Source organism: Schistocerca americana, chromosome 4, assembly GCF_021461395.2.
Source record: "Schistocerca americana isolate TAMUIC-IGC-003095 chromosome 4, iqSchAmer2.1, whole genome shotgun sequence".
NCBI lineage: Eukaryota > Metazoa > Arthropoda > Insecta > Orthoptera > Acrididae > Schistocerca > Schistocerca americana.
Window position 1 is genome coordinate 362,828,448 of NC_060122.1, and position 23,543 is coordinate 362,851,990.

General features: G+C 43.6%; 1 protein-coding gene and 1 non-coding gene across 2 annotated transcripts in view; both read right to left on the reverse strand.

The window, feature by feature from the left end:
• Window positions 1-12,450, reverse strand: part of LOC124613483 (calcium/calmodulin-dependent 3',5'-cyclic nucleotide phosphodiesterase 1-like) — a 543,028-nt gene extending 530,578 nt beyond the window's left edge. Inside the window, exons 1-2 of the mRNA XM_047142192.1 lie at window positions 12,444-12,450; window positions 12,310-12,393 (exon numbers count right to left, since the gene is read on the reverse strand). Of these exons, the coding sequence (XP_046998148.1) occupies window positions 12,310-12,393; window positions 12,444-12,450 (91 nt within the window). The remainder of the gene's footprint in view (window positions 1-12,309; window positions 12,394-12,443) is intronic.
• Window positions 8,577-8,649, reverse strand: Trnaa-agc. Its single transcript has one exon. It is a non-coding gene; the product is annotated as a tRNA-Ala (tRNA).
• Window positions 12,451-23,543: the final 11,093 nt, after the last annotated feature.

A 23,543-nucleotide genomic window follows, 5' to 3' on the forward strand; every position in this document is an offset into this window, starting at 1 on the left:
TGATCTCATGGTGCCACTTTCGCAGCGAGCGTGACGCAAACAAACACTTAGAAAGGACATCGAAGCGCATTTTTCGCAGTAAAATCTGAGTGGACAGTTAGGTCGCTCCTCTTCTACCGTACAGAAGTGTTGATACATACGTATTCCCATCTATGCAAGAAAAGGAAGTATCGTATCTATTGTCAGGGATGTGTGTGTGTGTGTGTGTGTGTGTGTGTGTGTGTGTGTGTGATAGAGAGAGAGAGAGAGAGTGAGAGAGAGAGAGAGAGAGAGAGAGCAGTGACGTTAGTGACGTTTCAAGCTCTCTGAGATTTTCACAGACATTATATTCTCCGTGCAGCTCGTAGGTAGCTTGAGGCAGCATGGCAGTCACGTAGTACGATCACTTCTTATTTTCTTGTTCATTCAAATGGGTTGGCATGCGTGCGACAATTCCATTTCTGAGAGCAAAAATAAAGGAATCAGAACATTCGAACACCAGTGGTCAGTAAATGTAATCGCACGATAGGCAGCCTCCTGCAGGTGAGTTATACCCTAACGGGAGGCAGTCAATAAGTAATGCGAATTTTTTTTTTTTCTGGGCCAACTTCAACTGCCGGCCGGTGTGGCCGAGCGGTTCTAGGCGCTTCAGTCTGGAACCGCGCGACCGCTCCGGACGCAGGTTCGAATCCTGCCTCGGGCATGGATGTGTGTGATGTCCTTAGGTTAGTTAGGTTTAAGTAGTTCTAAGTTCTAGGGGACTGATGACCTCAGATGTTGAGTTCCATCGTGCTCAGAGCCATTTTTGAACCAACTTCAACTGAACAGGTTGCGGAATGTGGTGGAATATTCCCGCCCCCCCCCCCCCCCCCCCCCTCACCAAAGTTTACCGAGTAAGGTGGCGCAGTGATCGCATTCGGGAGGATGACGGTTAAAACCCGCTTCCGGCCAACCTCATTTACGTTTTCCGCGATTCCTCTAAAATCGATTGAAGCAAATGCCGGGATGGTTCCTTTGAAAGGGCTTGATCGACTTTCTCCCCCATTCTTCCCCAATCCGATGGCACCAATCACCTCGCTGTTTGGTCCCCTCCCCCGAATCAACCAATCAACCGCTGTACCTTCATGCAATTCCGATAGGTGACGTCGCTGTATGTAGCCTTCAAAATGGCGTCTGCAACGCAAGTTTGCTCCAAGCAGAGAGCTATCACTGAATTTCTTTTGGAGGAAAGCCAGAGCATCGCTGACATCCACAGACGCTTGAAGGATGTCTACGGAGAGCTGGCAGTGAACAAAAGCACGGTGAGTCTTAGGGCGAGGCGTCTGTCATCATAGCAACAATGTCGCGCAGACATTTACGATCTCCGCTGCTACAAAATGGTTCAAATGGCTATGAGCACTATAGGACTTTACGTCTGAGGTCACCAGTACCCTAGAACTTTGAACTAACCTAAGGACATCACACATCCATGCCCGAGGCAGGATTTGAACCTGCGATCGTAGCGGTCATGCGGTTCCCAACTGTAGCGCCTAGAACCGCTCGGCCACAGCGGCCGGCTCCGCTGCTACCGGCTGCTTACAGCTGTGACCTCTGCAGTATTGGAACGTGCGGAACTCTCATTCGAGATAATCGCCGAATCATAATCAAACACCTCGTTGCACAACTGGTTTTCTCCGTTGGTACTCCTGACACAATCATCCACCATCTGGGGTACTGAAAGCTGTGTGCCTGCTTGGTTCCTCGTCGCCTAACAGAAGACCATAAACAGCGACAAAGAGTCATCTGTGCAGAACTGCTTGCGCATTACGAGGCTGAGCGTGACAATTTCTTATCGAACAACGCCACAGGCGATGAAACGTGGCTTCATCACTTCTAACCGGAAACAAAACGGCAATTCATGGAGAGATGCCCCACCATTGCTCCTCCGAAAAAAAAGTTCAAGCCGCATCCGCAGCCGGTAACATAATGGCGACTGTCTTCTGGGACTCTGAGGGAATTATTCTGTTCGATGTCCTCCCTCATGGCGCAACGATGAACTCTGAAATGTTTTGTGCTACCCTTTGGAAATTCAAGAAATTACTTCAGCTCGTTCGTCGCCAAAAAAGTGCAAACGAGCTTCTCCTTCTCCACGAAAACGCAAGACCTCACAGAAGTCTGTGCACAAAACTTCATTGAACTGTTCTTCTTCATCAACGCCACAGTTCGGTTCTCGCACCTTCCGATTTGCATCCGTTTGGGGCAATGAATGATGCAATCTGCGAGAAACAGTACATGAATGGTGAGGATCTTATTGATGTCACAAGATATTGTCTCCGTCTTGGACCAGTAGATGGCACCATACAGGTATACATGTCCTCTCAGTAAGGCGGCGTTAGGTCGTCGCATTGAATGGAGATTATGTTGGATAATAGGGTTTTGTAGCTAAAATAATGAGGAGTAATGTGGTGTACTGGTATCTTGAATGAAACCAATCTGCTTTCAGAAAAAAGTATTGCATTACTTAAATAACACCCCTCGTATATACAGAGCAAAATTCATCTGATGAAACTTGCCATGTTGATATCAGAAATGTAGTGGCAAGTTTTCGAAGTCATCCGGCTACAATCCCGAAATCCCCCTACTCACTAAGCCGGCAAAATTCCAGGAAGTTGCATATATAGTTAGGAAATTATTTAATATATGCTCAGCTGTTTTGATATTACTTTGAAAAATCCTTGCAAGAATATCTACATTCAAAGCAAATCCCTTACAAAGCAGGTATTTGTGGAACTAGATTTTGCGTTTTGCTGTGTGTTTTACGCAGCAATTCACTAGAAATCTCGAATATCTCGAACGAGAAGGAGTTTTAACTTTGCAGTACCAGCACTTTATTAGGGGAATGCCGACGAAAGCCAGAGAGAAATAAAAATAGCGGCGCTTTTATTAATGTGTTCGAGCTTTGTGCGAAACTATCCACCGCGGTTATTTATATTTCGTTCCCCGTGAATAAATTAGATGTATACATTGTATTCGTCTCCTTTTCGAACAGGTCTTCGGCAGATGTTTGGAGAAATACCAAATTTTATTTTTATGCTGCATTCTACAAATTTAGTTGTTTCATCAACTTTTATAGTATTTTATGTTAACGATGGTACCAGCGGATAAAGAAACTGCGAAACGCTACCAACAACTGTGTAAGCTGAGGAGTGCAGGAAAAAAGTTAAGACTATTGCAGAAAATTCATCTCCAGTTACAATTACCAAGCGATGCGACACTGTTTTTAACGTACGTCTGTTGAACTCGGTTGGAGAACTGTTCAAATCCGCATCTACTAATACTGTTTTAGGTTTTACGTGTTTTCCACAAATTGATGTGGAAACGGTTTGTTACAGAGGGATACGACTAATTTCCTTGCTCCCCCTTCGGTATCTGAGCTCCATCTCGAATGTTCCAGTACTGTAAGGATTCCTTATCTTCTTTACATTCCTACACAGTGCCATTAACATAACTGTTTTTATATGTGACATTTACAGCGACTTGCGGTCTCTGTTGACGAGTAGTACGGAAGCAGATGTGTACTTCAACTGACTTGTCTATACGTATTCCTGTCGTCCGGGATGGCCGACCACTGTTTTCTGCCAAACATAATTGAGTAGACAGTTGTACAGTGCTGTATCGGAGCTTCGCAGTAGTCATGAAAGAAGTTAAATACGCCGGAAATGTGCTGGATCGAGACATAACTAGTCACATACTAACTTAAAAGTTACTCATACTGCTCTCCGGATTATCCGAAAACTGAAAGGCGTCACAAAAATCTCATTACGTTGAAAACTTTAAAAGCAACTTAACACTTTCATTTATATTTTAATAACTATTTTCCTTTCAGTTTCTTGCCAGTCGACTAGGATTTTATATACTCATGTTATACTACATAAACTACTTTGTCTACTATTGTACTGTTAGAATTTTGCATTTTAAAATGCCATTAGGTTGAGGAAGTTCAATGAATTTAAAGTATTTTATGGTCGACTTTATGCAGAGTACTGGAAAGAAAATAACCATTTGACGAAGTGACCGCCAAATAAGAAATAATAAGTAAAATGCGCAGTGCATCGTGCGAAAGGAGTGTCGTATAAAGGAGCACCTCTTCCTCATCTCTAGGTGGCACTTATCCCTTATTCGTTATTTTAGCTAGCACTGTTTTTCAGAGACTATGTTAATTAAATTTATTTACAAAATTTATCTTCAAGCGCCCATCTTCTTACTAATTAAGTTAACTCTCGTCTGATAAACATCCGGATATTAATAAAGTAAAGCAGAACGCTTTACATTTTCTCTACCATTGTCCTCAGTTCTATTTTCCATCAACTTCAGTAATTAATTTAGCTGCTAGCTTGGTGACACATACTCCTCTTCGCTTCAGTATTCCAATTTCGTCAGCAAATCGTCTTTTGCTTCTAGAATGTGGCAGCAAGTGGAGACATCTGGCCTCTCATTTCGCATTATTTCCTCCAAGAAGTTCCAACTTCATTACCAATTTTGAATGAACACTGAATTACTGCTGTCCCTTTTAAGAAACTTTGACGTAATCTATTTGCATGGAATTAGCAGAACAATACAGACGGTTGAAGCCTTATTTACGAGATACCGAGACTAGAGAGAGAGAGAGAGAGAGAGAGAGAGAGAGAGAGAGAGGGAGGGAGAGGGAGAGGGAGAGGAAGTGGGAGCGAGGGAGAGGGGGAGAGAAGGAGGGAGGGAGAAAGCTCCTCCGATTACTTACCGTTGCTGATTGTATTATTGGGAAGACAGAAGAGCAGTGGAGCAATGGCTAGAAGGATGAGCACATAACAAAATACTGGGCGAAGTGGTGCAGTATTTAAGGCAATGGACTAGGTTTCTGAAGGAGTTATGATGTATTTCGCGAGTGACATAAAAGTGATCACGTGATATGGAGTCAGCAAAACGTAGATGGACCTGTCAGTGTCCGATATGACACACATCATATAGAGGAACGAATTATACAACCCAAAATAATGAAGAGTACGTCCCACCCTTAAATTAGAGAGGAAAAAAAAAAAACTAGTGTAGTGACGATAGACAAACACTATCTTGAGTCGTAAGTCGTGTCTGCTTAGTTTTATATTTTATTTCTTATTTTTTTATTGTGCTTCAGTTCCCCATCTGGGGCGGGCTGGCAGCAGTATAGGCGTTGCTCTCTGCTTAGTTCAGCGGTGGAGCATTTTATCGCGAAAGGCAAAAGTTCCATTTGTGGGTACTGGTCCAATACTGTTCTGTCAGGAAGTTTCAAATCAAGGCACTCTCCAGTGCAGAGTGGATATTCATTTTGTAAACAATCCGTTTGGATGTGCCTAAGCCAATTCTCCTAAGTTTTTTTGATCCAGGAGTAATATTTCTACAAAGTGTGAAGGACATTTTGCGTGAACTTTGGAAACTAGTAACGAGGTGCTCGTAGAACTAAATCTGTGAAGAAGGTTAGTGAGACTTGTCTGAACAGCAAACATTCTATTGCAATTAAATATCCAAACACAAATTGGTCATAAATTTGGAGAAATGGCAAGGGGAAGAGCTATTCACTTAGGGATCATCACTCAAACTTACACAATTTTTGCTAAGAAACAAAAAAGTAATCCGAACCCCTCAGCTATGTCGGAAGTGTGTAATATTAAAGCGAATATAACATATATATACCTTCGCAAGAAAACGATTACTCCTTGAAGACCGTTTAAAAAAACTCTGTCATTACGAGAACTATAAATACGATAAACGTCGATCAAGTTTTGTGGCATGATAGGAAATATTTCCCGGACGCTAAAAACCGTGCTTTGCACGGACTGTTGCTCATTTGACATTATTTCTAGCCATTTAGGTGCAGCGACTTACAAGAATTTATTGACTACCTCTTAAAGTATACATTAGTGTCTCAAAACTCAATCAAAAGTGTTATATGTGGACAATCAGTGCACACTAATCTGCGTGTAATCTCGAGAAAATGATGAATAAATCGTACTGAAACCATTTACATCATCACTTGATGGAAAAAGGCAGTTGAGAAAATTCTCTTGTGGTATGACAGAGAGAACAGACTAGACTCAATGCAGATTGTGTTGAGACTGTCGCATGGGATTAGTCGAGCGGTGTAACCACCGGCACGGTAGCTCAGCGTGATCGGTCAGAGGGTTAGCTTCCCTCTGTAATAAAAAAAACTGAGTGAACGGATCAGCATAGAACCTGAACAGATGTCATCGGACGTCCGCCACGAACAAATTCAACGACCAATATAGAGCAAAATGAGATTAGAAAAAAAAGGCGCTGCAGTCATGGACTGTGCGGCTGGTCCCAGCGGAGGTTCGAGTCCTTCCTCGGGCATGGGTGTGTGTGTTTGTCCTTAGGATAGTTTAGGTTAAGTAGTGTGTATGCTTAGGGACTGATGACCTTAGCAGTTAAGTCCCATAAGATTTCACATACATTTTTTTGTGTTGAGACAGCATAAGAAAGACAATAAAAATAAAAGTATTATTGTGTGTAACACGAACTTTTTATCTCCCAACTTTTTTATGAAGTCGAAGAAAATAATGTGTGTGTGATATTTCATGTCTAAATTTCATATACCAGCTGATCAAAAAGTCAGTATAAATTTGAAAACTTAATAAACCACGGAATAATATGGATAGAGAGGTAAAAACTGACACACATGCTTGGAATGACATGAGGTTTTGTTAGAACCAAAAGAAAGAAACAAAGTTCACAAAACGTCCGACAGATGGTGCTGGAAAGCAAAGCGTCAGTAATTGTTACCGTGATGGGTGAGAGGTACGCTGATATGTTTCAGAATCGCATCATCCCCAGCCTGGCTGATAAACACCTCCTGGTACGCACGATGTTTATGCAGCATGGCGCTCCACCCCATATTGCTAGACGCGTGAAAGATCTCTTGAGCACGTCGTTTGGTAATGATCGTGTGTTCAGCCGCCACTTTCGTCATGCTTGGCCTCCCGGGTCTCCAGACCTCAGTCCGTGCGATTATTGGTTTTGGGGTTACCTGAAGTCGCAAGTGTATTGTGATCGACCGACATCTCTAGGGATGCAGAAAGACAACATTCGACGCCAATGCCTCACCATAACTCCAGACATGCTTTAAAGTGCTGTTCACAACATTATTCCTCGGCTACAGCTATTGTTGAGGAATGATGGTGGACATATTGAGCATTTCCTGTAAAGAACATCATCATCTTTGCTTTGTCTTACTTTGTTATGCTAATTATTGCTATTCTGATCAGATGAAGCGCCATCTGTCGGACATTTTTGAACGTTTGTATTTTTTTGGTTCTAATAAAACCCCATGCGATTCCAAGCATGTGTGTCAATTTGTACCTCTCTGTCTACATTATTCCGTGATTTATTCAATTTTCTAATTTATACTGACTTTTTGATCACCCGGTATATAAAGTTTAGTTATAGAAATGACACGTCATTTTTACCTATAACAAATTTGAACTAACCACTCATACAGTCCACAGAAATATCACGTTTCTTCTGGTGACCATCTATGGCAGCAGCTATAAACAAGTTGCAGTAGTTCGCAAGTAAAAGACGTTTTCGATACTGCACTTGAATTTTACTAATACATGTATGCACGTTTTGCGTTTATGACTAAGCATCCATCGCCGGCCCTATATCAAATTCGCCGACGGGTTAATGACGAGGCCGGAGTGCCGGCCAACCTGCATGTGGTTTTTAGGCTGTTTCTCACAGCCCACCAGGTGAATACCGGACTGGTACCCACGTTCCGTCTCAGTTCCACGATTTGAAAACATTTAGGAAACGTTCACGTACTTTCAGATGGGATAAGAATAGAGGCAGAGGGCTGAGGTACAAATACTCAGTCCTGGGGATAACAGGGTGTCGACAGCAAGGGCTTTCGGCACTCCTTCAGTTAACGTTGCCCAATACGTTATTGACCGGGTAGATGCCAGACAAAGGCATAAGAAGAACCAGGAATTTTCAGTGCGTGTCAGTAAACATCTAAATAATTACTTGAAGATCGTGCAGTTTCCCCTCAGCAAAAAACTGGCTGAAAATCACACACACTTTTTCGTGTAGGCCCAATATCAGTTTCTTCTCCTGTGGTGGCAAGATGTCAAAATACATTTCACGTAATCTACGCGTTCCAATCTAAGTTTCAGCCTCTTTCTAATTTGTTTGTACAGTCACGTATGCAACATTCGCACAATAGTAGCCTACTTTGTACTTATGCAGCCAAATCCTCTGTGTCGAAAACAGGCATGTTTTTTTCTATTGTCTGACACGAACAGAAAACCTTTACTATTCTGTACACTAATGTAAGCAATGGGCAGTAGGCAGAAACAGCAAAGCTGCTGACTTGGCACTGTGCACCAAAACTGGCGCACTAGCGGCCTTACTGCTGTGGATTATACAATATTTATTTTGGCACGTTGATACAAGTGAAGATACTGATAGTGACTCTACCAGAAAAAATCAACTTTTAACAGCTTTTGCACATGGAGAAAATTGCATGATCCTCAAATAATGAATTAGATGCGATAATGATTGAAGCAGAAGAAATGTATCAAAATTTTTGCTGCGGCCGGGACTCGAACCCGGGTCTTCTTGCTTGCTAGGCAGGAATGCTAACCATTACACCACCACAATCCCATGTTAGTACTGATGCACAAACTACCCAAGTTGAGTGCCCTCCCCAACACAAGCAGAAGATATGAATTGAAGTTTGTGTTCGGGAGGGCACTCAACTTCGGTAGTTTGTGCAGCAATGTTAACCATCGTGCTGTGGTGGTGCAATGGTGCGTGTTCGGTCAGAGGGCCGATTGTCCTCTAATTAAAAAAAAACTGAGTGAAGGAATCAACGATCGACTTGAAAAGATGTCATGTGACGTCCGCCCAACCAAACAAAACGAACAATAAATTAAAAAAAAAAAAAAAAAGAGAGAGAGAATGGTTAGCATTTCTGCCTAGCAAGCAAGAAGACCTGGGTTCAAATCCCGGCTGCAGCACATGTTTTGATCCATTTCTTCTGCTTCAGTCATTATCGCAGATGAAGAAGAGATTTAAATGCGTCAGGGAAGAATACAAGATCTAACGAATTAGATGGTTTGTTAAACAGATGAAACGTTTCTGAGTGTATAATTGAGATTCATCTGCAGCATGAAAATTGGCGTTTCCTTGCTATCTAATATAATTCAGATATTACATTTTTCCTTCCTTGCAGTGGACCAAAATTTTAATCTTACGGTAACATACAACATTCTATGGTAATTTTTGCAATTGTACAAGGTTATTCACTAATATTTCCGGGGTTTCAGAAGAGAATTGCGTGAAAACTGCAGGGAATACAGCTAATAGATACGTAACGGTGGACAGGGCATCACTCAGGTTACAGTTGCTGAAGATGGACATCGTTCGTGCCTTGGCGACCGTCAGTATGTGCGTGCAATTTATTAAAGTCGCTGCTGCTCCGGCGACGACAGTAGTACACTTTGGAAATCTCTTCATTTTTTTGGGTTGCCTATATTCAGGGGCAAACTAAGTCAATGCGACTACAAGGAGCGAGTGACTCGTCTATTACAGATCAGAAATGAGTTTTGGATACTCTCTTGAAACTCGCGGGCGAGTTCTGTGACGTCATCTCTGAATTCGCCGTCTCCGTGTGCCCGCAGACCCGACTCTTGAGTCCCAGTCGCAGCCGACTCCTCACCTGAGTCTGCTGTCGGGTTCAAGTGGACTCGATTCGCTCAGAAAAGAGAACGAGCAGGCGAGTTCACAAGTGTAACCGTGGATTCGTGGCATTCCCACTACATAAGCAACCATTTTGAAAGAAATTTCCGCAATTTAATCAAACATTACTATTCATTTATTTAAAACATAATTTCTGCTTTATAGCCTTTCTCAAATGCAAGTTGAAATGTCGCAAAATGTCCGACTTACCGTAGTGACAGAACCACGTTGTATACCAATGTAACTACTGATCGGTTAGAAGAGCGGCTGGTCCCGGCGGAGGTTCGAGTCCTCCCTCGGGCGTGGGTGCGTGTGTTTGTGCTTAGGATAATTTAGGTTGAGTAGTGTGTAACCTTAGGGACTGATGACCTTAGCAGTTAAGTCCCATAAGATTTCACACACATTTGAACATTTTTTGGTTACAAGAGAATATGGTTCTGTTCATACTTATATTTACATACATAAAACTATTTCCAAGACTACTGTAAATTTATTTTAATATTTAATACCTATTCAGGTAACGTTTAGTAATTAAACTGACAGATACACATTTTCGAGGTGATACCGAGTCTGTAACGACGGTGTCAGATAACATGATATAGGGAGACGTGCAATCTCTAAATAATGATTAACTATTAAAATAAATAACGGAAATGAATGATAAGCTACATTACTCGCTGTTGGCCCATAAACGTAGGTTGCCGTTACCAACGAATTTAGAAATAGCACGCTTTTTTGTCGCATGGATATAACAGTGACGTTGCAGGGCGGCCAGTTTTCGTTTGACACAGCACATAGGTTTTCTCTTGACAGAGGCGGAATAAATAGGAATACAATCATTTTGTTTGCACTGGAGGAATATGGTATGCTTTTCGTATGAAGCGCGGATTGTAGCATGAAACTTATTTCAGATATCACCCTTCCTCTATTGGAACATATTGCAGTTGTGTTCTTCCCATCAATTAAGCCGTCCGGAGTGGTCGAGCGATTCTAGGCGCTACAGTCTGGAACCGCGGGACCGCTACGGTCCCAGGTTCGAATTCTGCTTCGGGCATGGATGTGTGTGATGTCCTAAGGTTAGTTAGTTTTAAGTAGTTCTAAGTTCTAGGTGACTGATGACCTCAGAAGTTAAGTCCCATAGTGCTCACAGTCATTTGAACCATCACTTAGTTTTCGCCGTATACCCTCCACAGTCTCACAAAAAAGGCTTCATTAAAGGCCATCTGATCCCGACAATCGGTCATTTCGTATTGTCAGTGTTACTTCACCGCAGCAAGATCTTGTACTCATATTCCCTACTAAAAATCAGTAACGACTGTCCTCACACCTCAGCATGCTTTGGTAGGAGAGAACGAGTCTGTAAGTGTGGAGCGACAGCAGCGTCACAATTCTCAGACTCGTCATACTCGCGGAACTACAGCGAGAACGGAGGAAGCCCGTTAGCACTCATGTGACAGAGGGGCCTTCATTTGTGAAGTATGCAACCCGAACATAGACCCGCACTCCCCGTGTTTCTGACCTGCATCTTTCTGAAATGGCTGTCCCTTGCTGGTGGGTTCTATTACTACGTCAAGGCGCGTATCACGAGCAGAATTCTGAAGAGATGCTCTGTCCACCGACATGTATTATTTGTCTGTGTGCATTGCAATTTTTGCGGATTAGGTCTTCTGAAACATTGGAGATACTTAGGAATAACTTGTTTATAGTTTGAACTGCACTGGCATAGTGGCTGTGTGGTGTGCGTACTGTAAGCCTTCGGTACACACACCATCAGATTATTTGACTTGTCGCTCTAACGAAGTAGGCGAGTGTCAGCAATATGCCTCGTGGTCTTATTGTGGCGTGTTTATCTTCTGCCGTTAGGTCAGACGATACAAATGCCACTCGCACGCTTAGAGTAGCAGATTGACGGTGACCAACTTTAAACAGAACTTGATAAATTTTCACACACATTTAATAAAATAACAACAAGCATAAAAATTACTTAACTTGGTTCTGGATGCTATTTACAATTGACAATCTGAAGTTCCTTTGGTGTTGGTACGTTAATCTTATTCTCACATATGTCTCTGATACTTGACAAAAGTGTCTATACATTTATCTTCATGGCTATGTACAGGAATATGGTAATCTTATTAGGCGCAGACTGAAACTTGACTATAGACTGGTACAGACAAATGCGGACTGGTACAGACTGATGCAGACTGGTACAGACTGGTGCAGACAAATGCAGACTGACTAATCGGAGGTCTGTACACTCGTTATAATACCTCGCGCGTTCATGTATCACTGCGCGAGTGTGATCCGCGAGGAGAAAAGGTTCTACGTAAGCAGCAGTCTCATTGGCTGCGTTACATATTAATACGCGGATCGGCGGAAGCAGAATTTGGTTCGTCTCTATGGCCGCACCATCTAGTAGTGCGGAGGCGGACGAGCGCTGCGCCTGCGCTGTTGTGCTTAGCGGGGCGCGCTCTAGTGGGAGAGTTGTGTACGCGCTGACTACGCGGAACTATGTACACAACAGGCTGATAATGCAGAGCAGAGGGCTTGGCCAGGTGCAGGGCAAGCTGCGGTACTCACTGGCTAGCTGGCCGTTGCGACCGGGAGAGCCGCGAGCCAGCGAGCTGTCGTCTTTGGCCACGCGGCGATCGGGCGGGCTGGCCACTGCAACACACAACACAGCACAACCACGTTAGCCAACAATTCTTCTGCACAGCCCATCCATCAAATCTGGGTTACGTACATTAAGCACAAAAATGTCAAACTGACTAAGCAGTCAACGTAAAAGTACAAAAATTATGCTGTTGTTGTTGTTGTGTTCTTCAGTCCTGAGACTGGTATGATGCAGCTCTCCATGCTACTCTATCCTGTGCAAGCTTCTTCATCTCCCAGTACCTACTGCAACCTACATCCTTCTGAACCTGTTTAGTGTATTCATCTCTTGGTCTCCCTCTACGATTTTTACCCTCCACGCTTCCCTCAAATACTAAATTGGTGATCCCTTGATGTCTCAGAACATGTCCTACCAACCGATCCCTTCTTCTTGCCAAGTTGTGCCACAAACTTCTCTTCTCCTATTCAGTACATCCGCATTAGTTATACAATCTACGCATCTAATCTTCAGCATTCTTCTGTAGCACCACATTTCGAAAGCTTCTATTCTCTTCTTGTCCAAACTAGTTATTGTCCATGTTTCACTTCCATACATGGCTACGCTCCATACAAATACTTTCAGAAACGACTTCCTGACACTTAAATCTATACTTGATGCTAAAAAATTTCTCTTCTTCAGAAACGCTTTCCTTGCCATTGCCAGTCTACATTTTATATCCTCTCTACTTCGACCAAATATGGCTCTGAGCACTATGGGACTTTTCATCTATGGTCATCAGTCCCCTAGAACTTAGAACTACTAAAACCTAACTAACCTAAGGACGTCACACACATCCATGCCCGAGGCAGGATTCGAACCTGCGACCGTAGCGGTCACGCGGTTCCAATCTGAAGCGCCTAGAACCGCTCGGCCACCTCAGCCAGCTACTTCGACCATCATCAGTTATTTTGCTCCCCAAATAACAAAACTCCTTTACTACTTTAAGTGTCTCATTTCCTAATCTAATTCCCTCAGCATCACCCGACTTAATTCGACTACATTCCATTATCCTCGTTTTGCTTTTGTTGATGTTCATCTTATACCCTCCTTTCAAGACACTATCCATTCCATTCAACTGCTCTTCCAACTCCTTTGCTGTCTCTGACAGAATTACAATGTCATCGGCAAACCTCAAAGTTTTTATTTCTTCTCCATGGATTTTAATACCTACTCCGAATTTTTCTTTTGTTTCCTTTACTGCTTGCTCAATATACAGATTGAATAACATCGGGGAGAGGCTACAACCCTGTCGCACTCCCTTCCCAACCACTGCTTCCCTTTCATGCCCCTCGATTGTTATATTTGCCATCTGGTTTCTATACAAATTGTAAATAGCCTTTCGCTCCCTGTGTTTTACCCCTGCCACCTTCAGAATTTGAAAGAGTGTATTCCAGTCAACATTGTCAAAAGCTTTCTCTAAGTCTACAAATGCGAGAAACGTAGGTTTGCCTTTCCTTAATCTACCTTCTAAGATAAGATAATATTATGCTAGATATGAATAATGGTGACGAAAATAAACACTGAGTGATTCAGATTGATATAAATGCATAATCACCAAACACAAGGTCCTAAGCGACACACGTCTTGTAACCTCACAGCTTTCTTCGTTAATTGGTGCCAGTAGTAGTCCACTCGAAAGGTAGCGGGACACAGTGCTACGTTACGTTAGTTGTATTCCACGGATCACACTGAGGGGTCTCTGAAATGTGAATAAAGCCAAGGAGTCCTTTTATTTAAAAAAATATAGAGTACTTGACTTACATAATGTTTCTATTATATTATTAAGTACGAAATAACATAAAATATCAATTCCTGTAAAGATACAAATAGAAATTCTGTTTTAAACTCCTCATTGTGATTTTGCAAGTTGTATCACACATTTGTATCTATATATCTAACTCCTATCGTTACCAATATTAAGCAAAAAGTCGAAAATCTACAACCACCCACCTTGTTTTCATCAGGCGAGGAAAACACCGCCAGGATTCTTTGTTGAAATTCGTCTTGGTCCTACAGTATGTCGAAAGAAGATGCGTGACCGTTACAGTGGCCTTCGCACGACTGCTTCACACGTTCACCCTAACCATTCCTTTAACACGGTTTTGTGTGTCTCCTGGCAACGCCTCAGTACTGGCCGGCCAGTGTGGCCGAGCGGTTCTAGGCGCTTCAATCTGGAACTGCGCGACCGCTACGGTTGCAGGTTCGAATCCTGCCTCGGGCATGGATGTGTGTGATGTCCTTAGGTTAGTTAGGTTTAAGTAGTTCTAAGCTCTAGGGGACTGATGACCACAGTAGTTAAGTCCCATAGTGCTCAGAACCATTTGAACCTCAGTATTTCCGTAGTTCCATAAATTGCTGGGCGCTGAAGCCCTTGCTATCGTGTGCCCAAAAGAACCCTCTACTACTACTACATAAACTGCTGCTGTTCTCACTGACGTGGTTTCCGTACCACTAACAACCTTTTGTGCTTCGCAGTCGAATGCTGGCAACAGCACTGCCAACTGTCATGTCTCGTCTTTCGCCATAAGAAGTTTAGTATTATTTTAATGTAAAGGTAAACTCAGTTCACGGGCTCTGGCGGGCCCATAGGTTCCGACCGACCGCCGTGTCATCCTCTGCCAGTGACGTCATTCGATGTAGTATGGAGGGGCACGGGGTCAGCACACCGCTCTATTTTCGTAACCTGGAGCCTTACAACCCCTAAAGAAAGTAGCTCTTCAGCTGGTATCAAGAGGATGAGTGCACCTTGTTCCAGTCCTCCCACCTGGGAGTACCGGGAATCGACAAAAGGTCTTCTAAAACGCAGTCATCCGCGCTGGCCACTCATCCACAGAGGCGTACAGCACCATAGTAATGCTTTGCACATAGTTACTTTTAGAAAATAGAAATGTTGGTAACGACAAACGTGTTTAGGTATTGTGGAACAGCTATCAAAATATCTAGTTTTCTGAAGAGTTTTCTGCAGATTGATCTAGAACTGCCATTGGACGTAATTCTTACAATGTGCCTGTTTACTCTCAAAATATAAACCATTTAAGCCAGGAGCAGCCAAGATTTCGGCACTCAGTCTCGCTTCATGTTTCCACCGCCACGCCACGCGGTGTAAGCGCGAGGAGGTCGGGATAAGGGGAAACTGCGACGGCACTGCATTTAAATGGCAGTACAGTCACACCGAACACAACTTGATTTTATATTTCATATTTCTCAACAACATCGGATGGCAAAGAAAACAAATTTGCAATATTGTATTGTATTGTATTGTATGTTAATTGGGGGCCTAGAAACGACAGAGAGGCTCCGTCTCCGCCGCAGCCGCAGTGGTCCACAATCCCACGACGACTACCGCAGTCCACTTCACCCCTCTGCCGCTGCCGCCTCCCCACACCGGACCCAGGGTTATTGTGCGGTTCCGCCCCCGGTGGACAATCCCCCGCCAGGGAACGTCTCACACCAGAGGAGTGTAACCCCTATGTTTTCGTGCACATGCATTGGCGTGCTTTTAAATCAAACAACAAACAGTCTCGAAAACAGATGTCAGACTGGCAGTGTCAAACTATCCTTGTAATTCTTTCAAGGCCCTAATAAATTCTTCAAATTTCCCTTTTCTTAAATGCTTGGGGAATCGGACTGTGTTTGTGAGAATGTGTCTCTTCTAAAACGCAATTTTGAAAAATTTGTTTCTCGTCTTGCGGTGTCTCACTGTGGGCGGTTTGCAGTCAAATCGACTTAAAATGCGGGGTATGTAATGCATTCCGAATGTTCTAATTTTCGTTCCTGAATACCTTTTCCCTTCGTAAATTAAAAACATGCGAGTTTTAAATCGCAGCATCGTTCCAGGCATGCCTCTCGGCTTAACCAAAGTATTTTGGAGCAAATTATAGAATTTCTATATTCTTCGTTCAATTCCACCCGGAAACTGTTTCATTGACAATGGAATAATTCCTCAGACTTTAGGAATTTTACTACTCTTCCACTAATTTCTTCAGGAGCTACAAGCCTAAAAATTTAGTGCAAAGTGCTTCTTGATACACAGGACAGTGAAGCCTGTCTACCGCTTTTGTAATTTGTTGCTTTATAATTGTCAACTAAACCTATAAATTCCTATAATATCACTTCATAGCAAATTCACAATACCCGTCACAGTAAACAGCGCTGAGTCCACGACTCTGTCGAACTGAAGAGAGTTGTGCCAACCGAAAAATGCCACACCGCAATACTAAATGAAATGTCGCTCTGTATCGGGTGTGTACGGGGAAAGAACCAGCAAAGTCCAGAAAAGCCGAGCCGTGGTGTGCACGCGGCCACCACACTCGGCCCGCGTGAGATCTGGCACGCCGTGGCCGGCCCTGATTTGAGCTGAATTTCGACAAAAAATGATTCCATAACTCCTTAGTGAATAGAAATATACAGAGTCTTACCGACAAATTGCAGTCTGCCTATCATATCTGACCATACAGTGGCCGGCCGGTGTGGCCGTGCGGTTCTAAGCGCGTCAGTTTGGAACCGCGTGACCGCTATAGTCGCAGGTTCGAATCCTGCCTCGGGCATGGATGTGTGTGATGCCCTTAGGTTAGTTAGGTTTAAGTAGTTCTAAGTTCTAGGGGACTGATGACCTCAGAAGTTAAGTCCCATAGTGCTCAGAGCCATTTGAACCATTTGTGGTTCTGGGATAGCGGTTTAGTAAGTAGATTTTGTGATTTATTTGTGCTTAGTTCGTGTTCGATAAAATTTGTGTTGTTGGAGAAGTATACGTACAACAATATTCTACAAAATATGGTATATTCGTAATAAATTCGTAATTTACAAGCACGGAAGTCCAAAGAAAGGTTCAGTGTTCAGTGCTTACCAGAATACTAGCTGACAAACACAGCACTGCTCGGATACTCATTTTGCCAATTTTTTTATTAGGAACGGAAAAATAAAATGAACAGAGTTTGCGGTGTAACTTCGAAAAAATGTATTCGTGAAAACACTTTTGAAATTATGAAACAGTGGTACAAAGAAATATACGTAATGTACAAATCTGTAAGTGCAGTGTCTATAACGCCATGTTGTAAACTTCTCAATGGTTCTATAGACCGCTACTGTTTTTTCCTACAACCGTTTGGACTACTGTGTGTCAGGCATTATCTTAGGTTGTTTCCATTGTAGGAGTGTCTTAATAGTAAAGAATAAATGTATTCAAACTTCACGCATGATGCGACAGTTCTTCAAGCATTTCATTATGACGTCATACTCGCTGAACAATGAAAGGTAAGTGGTTTTCACTCCAACAGCCATTGCTGCTTAACAGTAATGGACACGTGACAGATGGCGAACAGTTGGAACGCAACGCCGAAATATCGAGTCAAGTTGATTTTACGATCCGGCAGCAAACCCGAAGAGACTTTCAAGACTTATTACGCCGGGAAAGCCTACGTAATCACACGTGTACCAAGTTTGGCTGACAACGGTACGGTGGAGGTGGAGATGTGGAACTCACACAAACACACACACACACACACACAGACAGACACGCGCGCGCGCGCGCATACACTCAAGCAATCAGAACCATACTCACATACTGTATATACATACATCTATATTTACCGGGTGATCAAAAAATCAGTATAAATTTGAAAACTTAATAAACCACGGAATAATGTAGATAGAGAGGTAAAAATTGTGCACACATGCATGGAATGACATGGGGTTCTATTAGAACCAAGAAAAACAACAACAAAGTATTGGTAGACGCGTGAAAGGTCTCTTGTGCACGTCGTTTGGTGATGATCGTGTGCTCAGCCGCCACTTTCGTCATGCTTGGCCTCCCAAGTCCCCAACCTCAGTCCGTGCGATTATTGGCTTTGGGGTTACCTGAAGTCGCAAGTGTGTCGTGATCGACCGACATCTCTAGGGATGCTGAAAGACAACATTCGACGGCAATGCCTCACCATAAAAAAATCGTAAATGGCTCTGAGCACTATGGGACTCAACTGCTGAGGTCATAAGTCCCCTAGAACTTAGAACTACTTAAACCTAACTAACCTAAGGACATCACACACATCCATGCCCGAGGCAGGATTCGAACCTGCGACCGTAGCAGTCGCGCGACTCCGGACTGAGCGCCTAGAACAGCTAGACCACCGCGGCCGGCGCCTCACCATAACTCCGGACATGCTTTACAGCGCTGTTCAGAACATTATACCTCGACTACAGCTGGTGTTGAGGAATGATGGTGGACATATTGAGCATTTCCTGTAAAGAACATCATCTTTGCTTAGTCTTACTTTGTTATGCTAATTATTGCTATTCTGATCAGATGAAGCGCCATCTGTCGGACATTTTTTGAACGTTTGTATTTTTTGGTTCTAATAAAACCCCATGTGATTTCAAGCATGTGTGTCAATTTGCACCTCTCTATCTACATTATTCCGTGATTTATTCAGTTTTCAAATTTATACTGACTTTTTGATCACCCGGTATAATAAGCATGCGTGTTATGAGAGGCCGTTCTATTTAGGAGGTGGACTACATGGACTACATGTGGCTCTTTGACATTTTGTGGCGGCCCGGAGGTTTCCGCGGCGTGGCGGCCGTGCGCGGCGCGCCGGCCACGAGACGTGTGGCGGCCAGCCAGGCGGAGACCGCAATTTTGGCCACCGGCCGCAGCGACCGCGCGCTGCCCGCCGCCCGGAGCGAACCGAACGGAAGCCGCCATCAGCGTAATGAGACCGCACGGCCGCCGTAATTGGATTGGCCCGGGGCGCGGCTGACACCTCGCGCCGCCGCCCCCTTAGTCAATTAATGGACACACATGTCACACGCCACGCCACGCCACGCCGAACGTGTCTTCAGTCGCGCGGCCGACGCCTCGCTTGTCATCGAGCGCGCATCTGTGACCCCGTACCTGGCCGAGTGATCAGCTGCTATGCTTGTCTCGTTGACGTTTGCCTCTTGGCTTAAATAGCCCATGATTATAATTAAAACGCAGTTACTCACTGAAGTCCATTGTATGCTGTAATTACCTCATGGCCGCGAAACTTGGTAGAAAGACTAAAGCGCTAATGTGGAACCGATTTACGCTGGAAAAGAATTACACTACTGGCAATTAAATTGCAACACGACGAAGATGACGTGCTACAGACGCGAAATTTAACCGACAGGAAGAAGATGCTGTGATGTGCAAATGATTAGCTTTTCAGATCATTCGCACAAGGTTGGCGCAGGTGGCGACACCTACATGCTGACATGAGGAAAGTTTCCAACCGATTTCTCATACACAAACAGCAGTTGACCGGCGTTCCCTGGTGAAATGTTGTTGTGATGCCTCGTGTAAGGAGGAGAAATGCGTACCATCACGTTTCCGACTTTGGTAAAGGCCGGATCATAGCCTATCGCGATTGCGGTTTATCGTATCGCGACACTGCAACTCGCGTTGGTCGAGACCCAATGACTGTTGGCAGAATATGGAATCGGTGGGTTCAGCAGGGTAATACGGAACGCCGTGCTGGATCCCAATGTCCTCGTATCACTAGCAGTCGAGATGACAGACATGTTATCCGCATGGCTGTAACGGATCGTGCAGCCACGTCCCGATCCCTGAGTCAACAGATGGGGACATTTGCAAGACAACAGCCATCTGCATGAACAGTTCGACGACGTTTGCAGCAGCATGGACTATTAGCTCGGAGACCATGGCTGCGGTTACCCTCGACGCTGCATCACAGACAGGAGCGCCTGCGATGGTGTGCTCAACGACTAACCTGGGTGCATGAATGGCAAAACGTCATTTTTTCGGATGAATCCAGGTTCTGTTTACAGCATCATGATGGTCGCATCCGTGTTTGGCGACATCGCGGTGAACGTACATTGGAAGCGTGTATTCGTCATCGCCATACTGGCGTATCACCCGGCTTGATGGTATGGGGTGCCATTGGTTACACGTCTCCGTCACCTCTTGTTCGCACTGACGGCACTTTGAACAGTGGAAGTTACATTTCAGATGTGTTACGACCTGTGGCTCTACCCTTCATTCGATCCCTGCGAAACCCTACATTTCAGAAGGATAATGCACGACCGCATGTTGCAGGTCCTGTACGGGCCTTTCTGGATACAGAAAATGTTCGACTGCGGCCCCGGCCAGCACATTCTCCAGATCTCTCATCAACTGAAAACGTCTGGTCAATGGTGGCCGAGCAACTGGCTCGTCACAATACGCCAGTCACTACTCTTGATGAACTGTGGTATCGTGTTGAAACTACATGGGCATGTGTACCTGTACACGTCATCCAAGCTCTGTTTGACTCAATGCCCAGGCGTATCAAGGCCGTTATTACGGCCAGAGGTGGTTGTTCTGGGTACTGATTTCTCAGGATCTATGCACCCAAATTGCGTGAAAGTGTGATCACATGTCAGTTCTGGTATAATATATTTGTCCAATGAATACCCGTCCGTCAACCGCATTTCTTCTTGGTGTAGCAATTTTAATGGCCAGTAGCGTAGTTTCAATTTTGGACACAAGGTGCAAATCTGGCGCTGTACAGCATCTCGCCGACGTGTCTGGTGCTCACATTGAACAAGTTCTGTGTTTGGCGGTTAATAATAAAATGAACATTACAATGATGTGAAAAAGACATGGGATAGCGATGTGAGCGTATACAGATATCGTGCACACAAGGTGTGAAAGGGCAGTGTATCAACAGAACTGTTTAATATAATCCATTATGGAGGCGAGGTAGCAGTTGTCGTTATACTGGTTATCACTGTTAGCATTCAACCGCGATTCTTATACATATATAGTCCAGCATATAAAATAACGAAATTGTTGAACCAAATTCTGAAAAAGACTTACATGTATAAAAATCACTATTCGGTGCGTGGTAGTATGACCATGATAGGTGAAATTAAAGATACGCCAGTCACTGACACTTCCCGTTTGGTTTCGTTGGATGTTAAGAACTTATACTCCAGTGTTCCGGTTAACGAAACTATAGATATCATTAAGAGAAATTTCCTTAAATACGGTAAAATTTCAACGCAAGAGACAATTGAATTTATTGAACTCCTACAGCTCATTACAAGTTTTAATTATTTTACGTTTAATAACATATTTTATATTCAGGACGATGGGTTAGCCATGGGTCCAGTAATTCAGGAACAATGGCGGACATTTTTATCAACGACCTTGAAGATAAAGTTCTAAATTCTGACGATTACATTATGGATAAAATTGTTTATTACAAACGTCATGTTGACGACACTCTGTTACTTGTCGATGGTTCCCGTGAGGACATTGAGGAAATAGTAAAAAAGTTCAACGACGCACATAATAAAATAGAATTTACCCTGGAGTATGAAACTGACAATTGTTTACAGTTCCTGGACCTGAATATAAAAAAGCAGGGCAATAAACATGCGTTCTCCGTTTATAGAAAACAAACTACGACTGATACCGTGATCCCGAATGATTCATCCCATCCGCAGGCTTATAAAGAAGCTGCTTTCCGTAGTCTCGTGCATAGGGCAGTCAATATACCTATGAGCGAAAAAGACAGGGAGACTGAAATTAATACCGTTAAGAGAATAGCGATGAATAACGGTTACAGAATAGATATGGTTAAAAAACTGTTACAGAAAAGTAATAAGCGCAAAAAGAAAAAACCTGATGGAGAGAAAGAGAAAATTATCACGATGCCATACTACGGAACAGTCTCACAAAAGATAGCAAATATTTTTAAGCCATACGATGTTAAAATAGTTTTCAGACTAATAACCTAGTGAGGTATAGCCTTAAGCACGATATTGGCGAGAAGAGAAATAAGTTTGAAAGATCGGGAGTTTATAAGATTCAGTGCAGAACTTGTGATGCAAAATATATAGGGCAGACAGGAAGATCATTCGCGATCCGGTATAAAGAACATAAAGATGCGTTCAGGTTAGGAAATTATGACAAATCAGCTGTTGTGAACCATATATATGAAACAGGCCATCCCCTTAATAGCATATACCGAGCGAGGTGGCGCAGTGGTTAGACACTGGACTCGCATTCGGGAGGACGACGGTTCAATCCCGCGTCCGGCCATCCTGATTTAGGTTTTCCGTGATTTCCCTAAATCGCTCCAGGCACATGCCGGGATGGTTCCTCTGTAAGGGCACGGCCGACTTCCTTCCCCATCCTTCCCTAATCCGATGAGACCGATGACCACGCTGTCTGGTCTCCTTCCCCAACCAACCAACCAACCAACCTTAATAGCATAGAAGATAACGTAGAAATATTGCATGTAGAAAAGAAAGGAAGGAAACTTGATTTACTAGAGGAATTCGAGATAGCTATCCATGAAAAGAAACAAAGCAATATTCTAAATGCACAAGATAATTTTGAAGAAATGAGATTTTTAGCTGGTTTTTAGAATTATTTTAGGGTAGGTATGCGACTTTAAGTTGTTAGCATGTCACTGACGGAGTTGTTAGAGGCTAACCATGGCAGACCAATGTAATAAGGAAATAAGGCGCCCAATAGCATAACGTTACCGTCAAGCACACGGCTGTAACCACGCCCAAACACCTAGGCACGTCAGTCCACAACAGCTCCCGAGCCGGCACAGTGCGACAGCATACTTGGGACGGCCATCGACTTGTGTCAACAACTTCAATGTAAGACGAGGACCCACAGTCCAATATACTTTTAATTCTGTTTTACTCTATGGACTTCCCAACTGTTTGTTATGGTATTTTGTCTTTTTAGTTCAAATGGCTCTGAGCACTATGCGACTTAACGTCTGAGGTCATCAGTCGCCTAGAACTTAGAACTAATTAAACCTAACTAACCTAAGGACATCACACACATCCATGCCCGAGGCAGGTTTCGAACCTGCGACCGTAGCGGTCACGCGGTTCCAGACTGAAGCGCCTTTAACCGCACGGCCACACCGGCCGGCTGTCTTTTTAGTCCGTTTAATTTCATGACATAGACTTTACAACCTGATGATGAGAGCATTGCCTCTTGAAACGCGTTGTTAAAATATATGTATAAGAATCGCGGTTGAATGCTAACAGTGATAACCAACAGAACTGTCATTTGTATTCAGGTGATTCTTGCCAAAAGGTTACCGACGAGATTATGGCTGCACGACGGGAATTAACAGACTTTGAACACGGAATGGTAGTTCGAGCTAGAAGC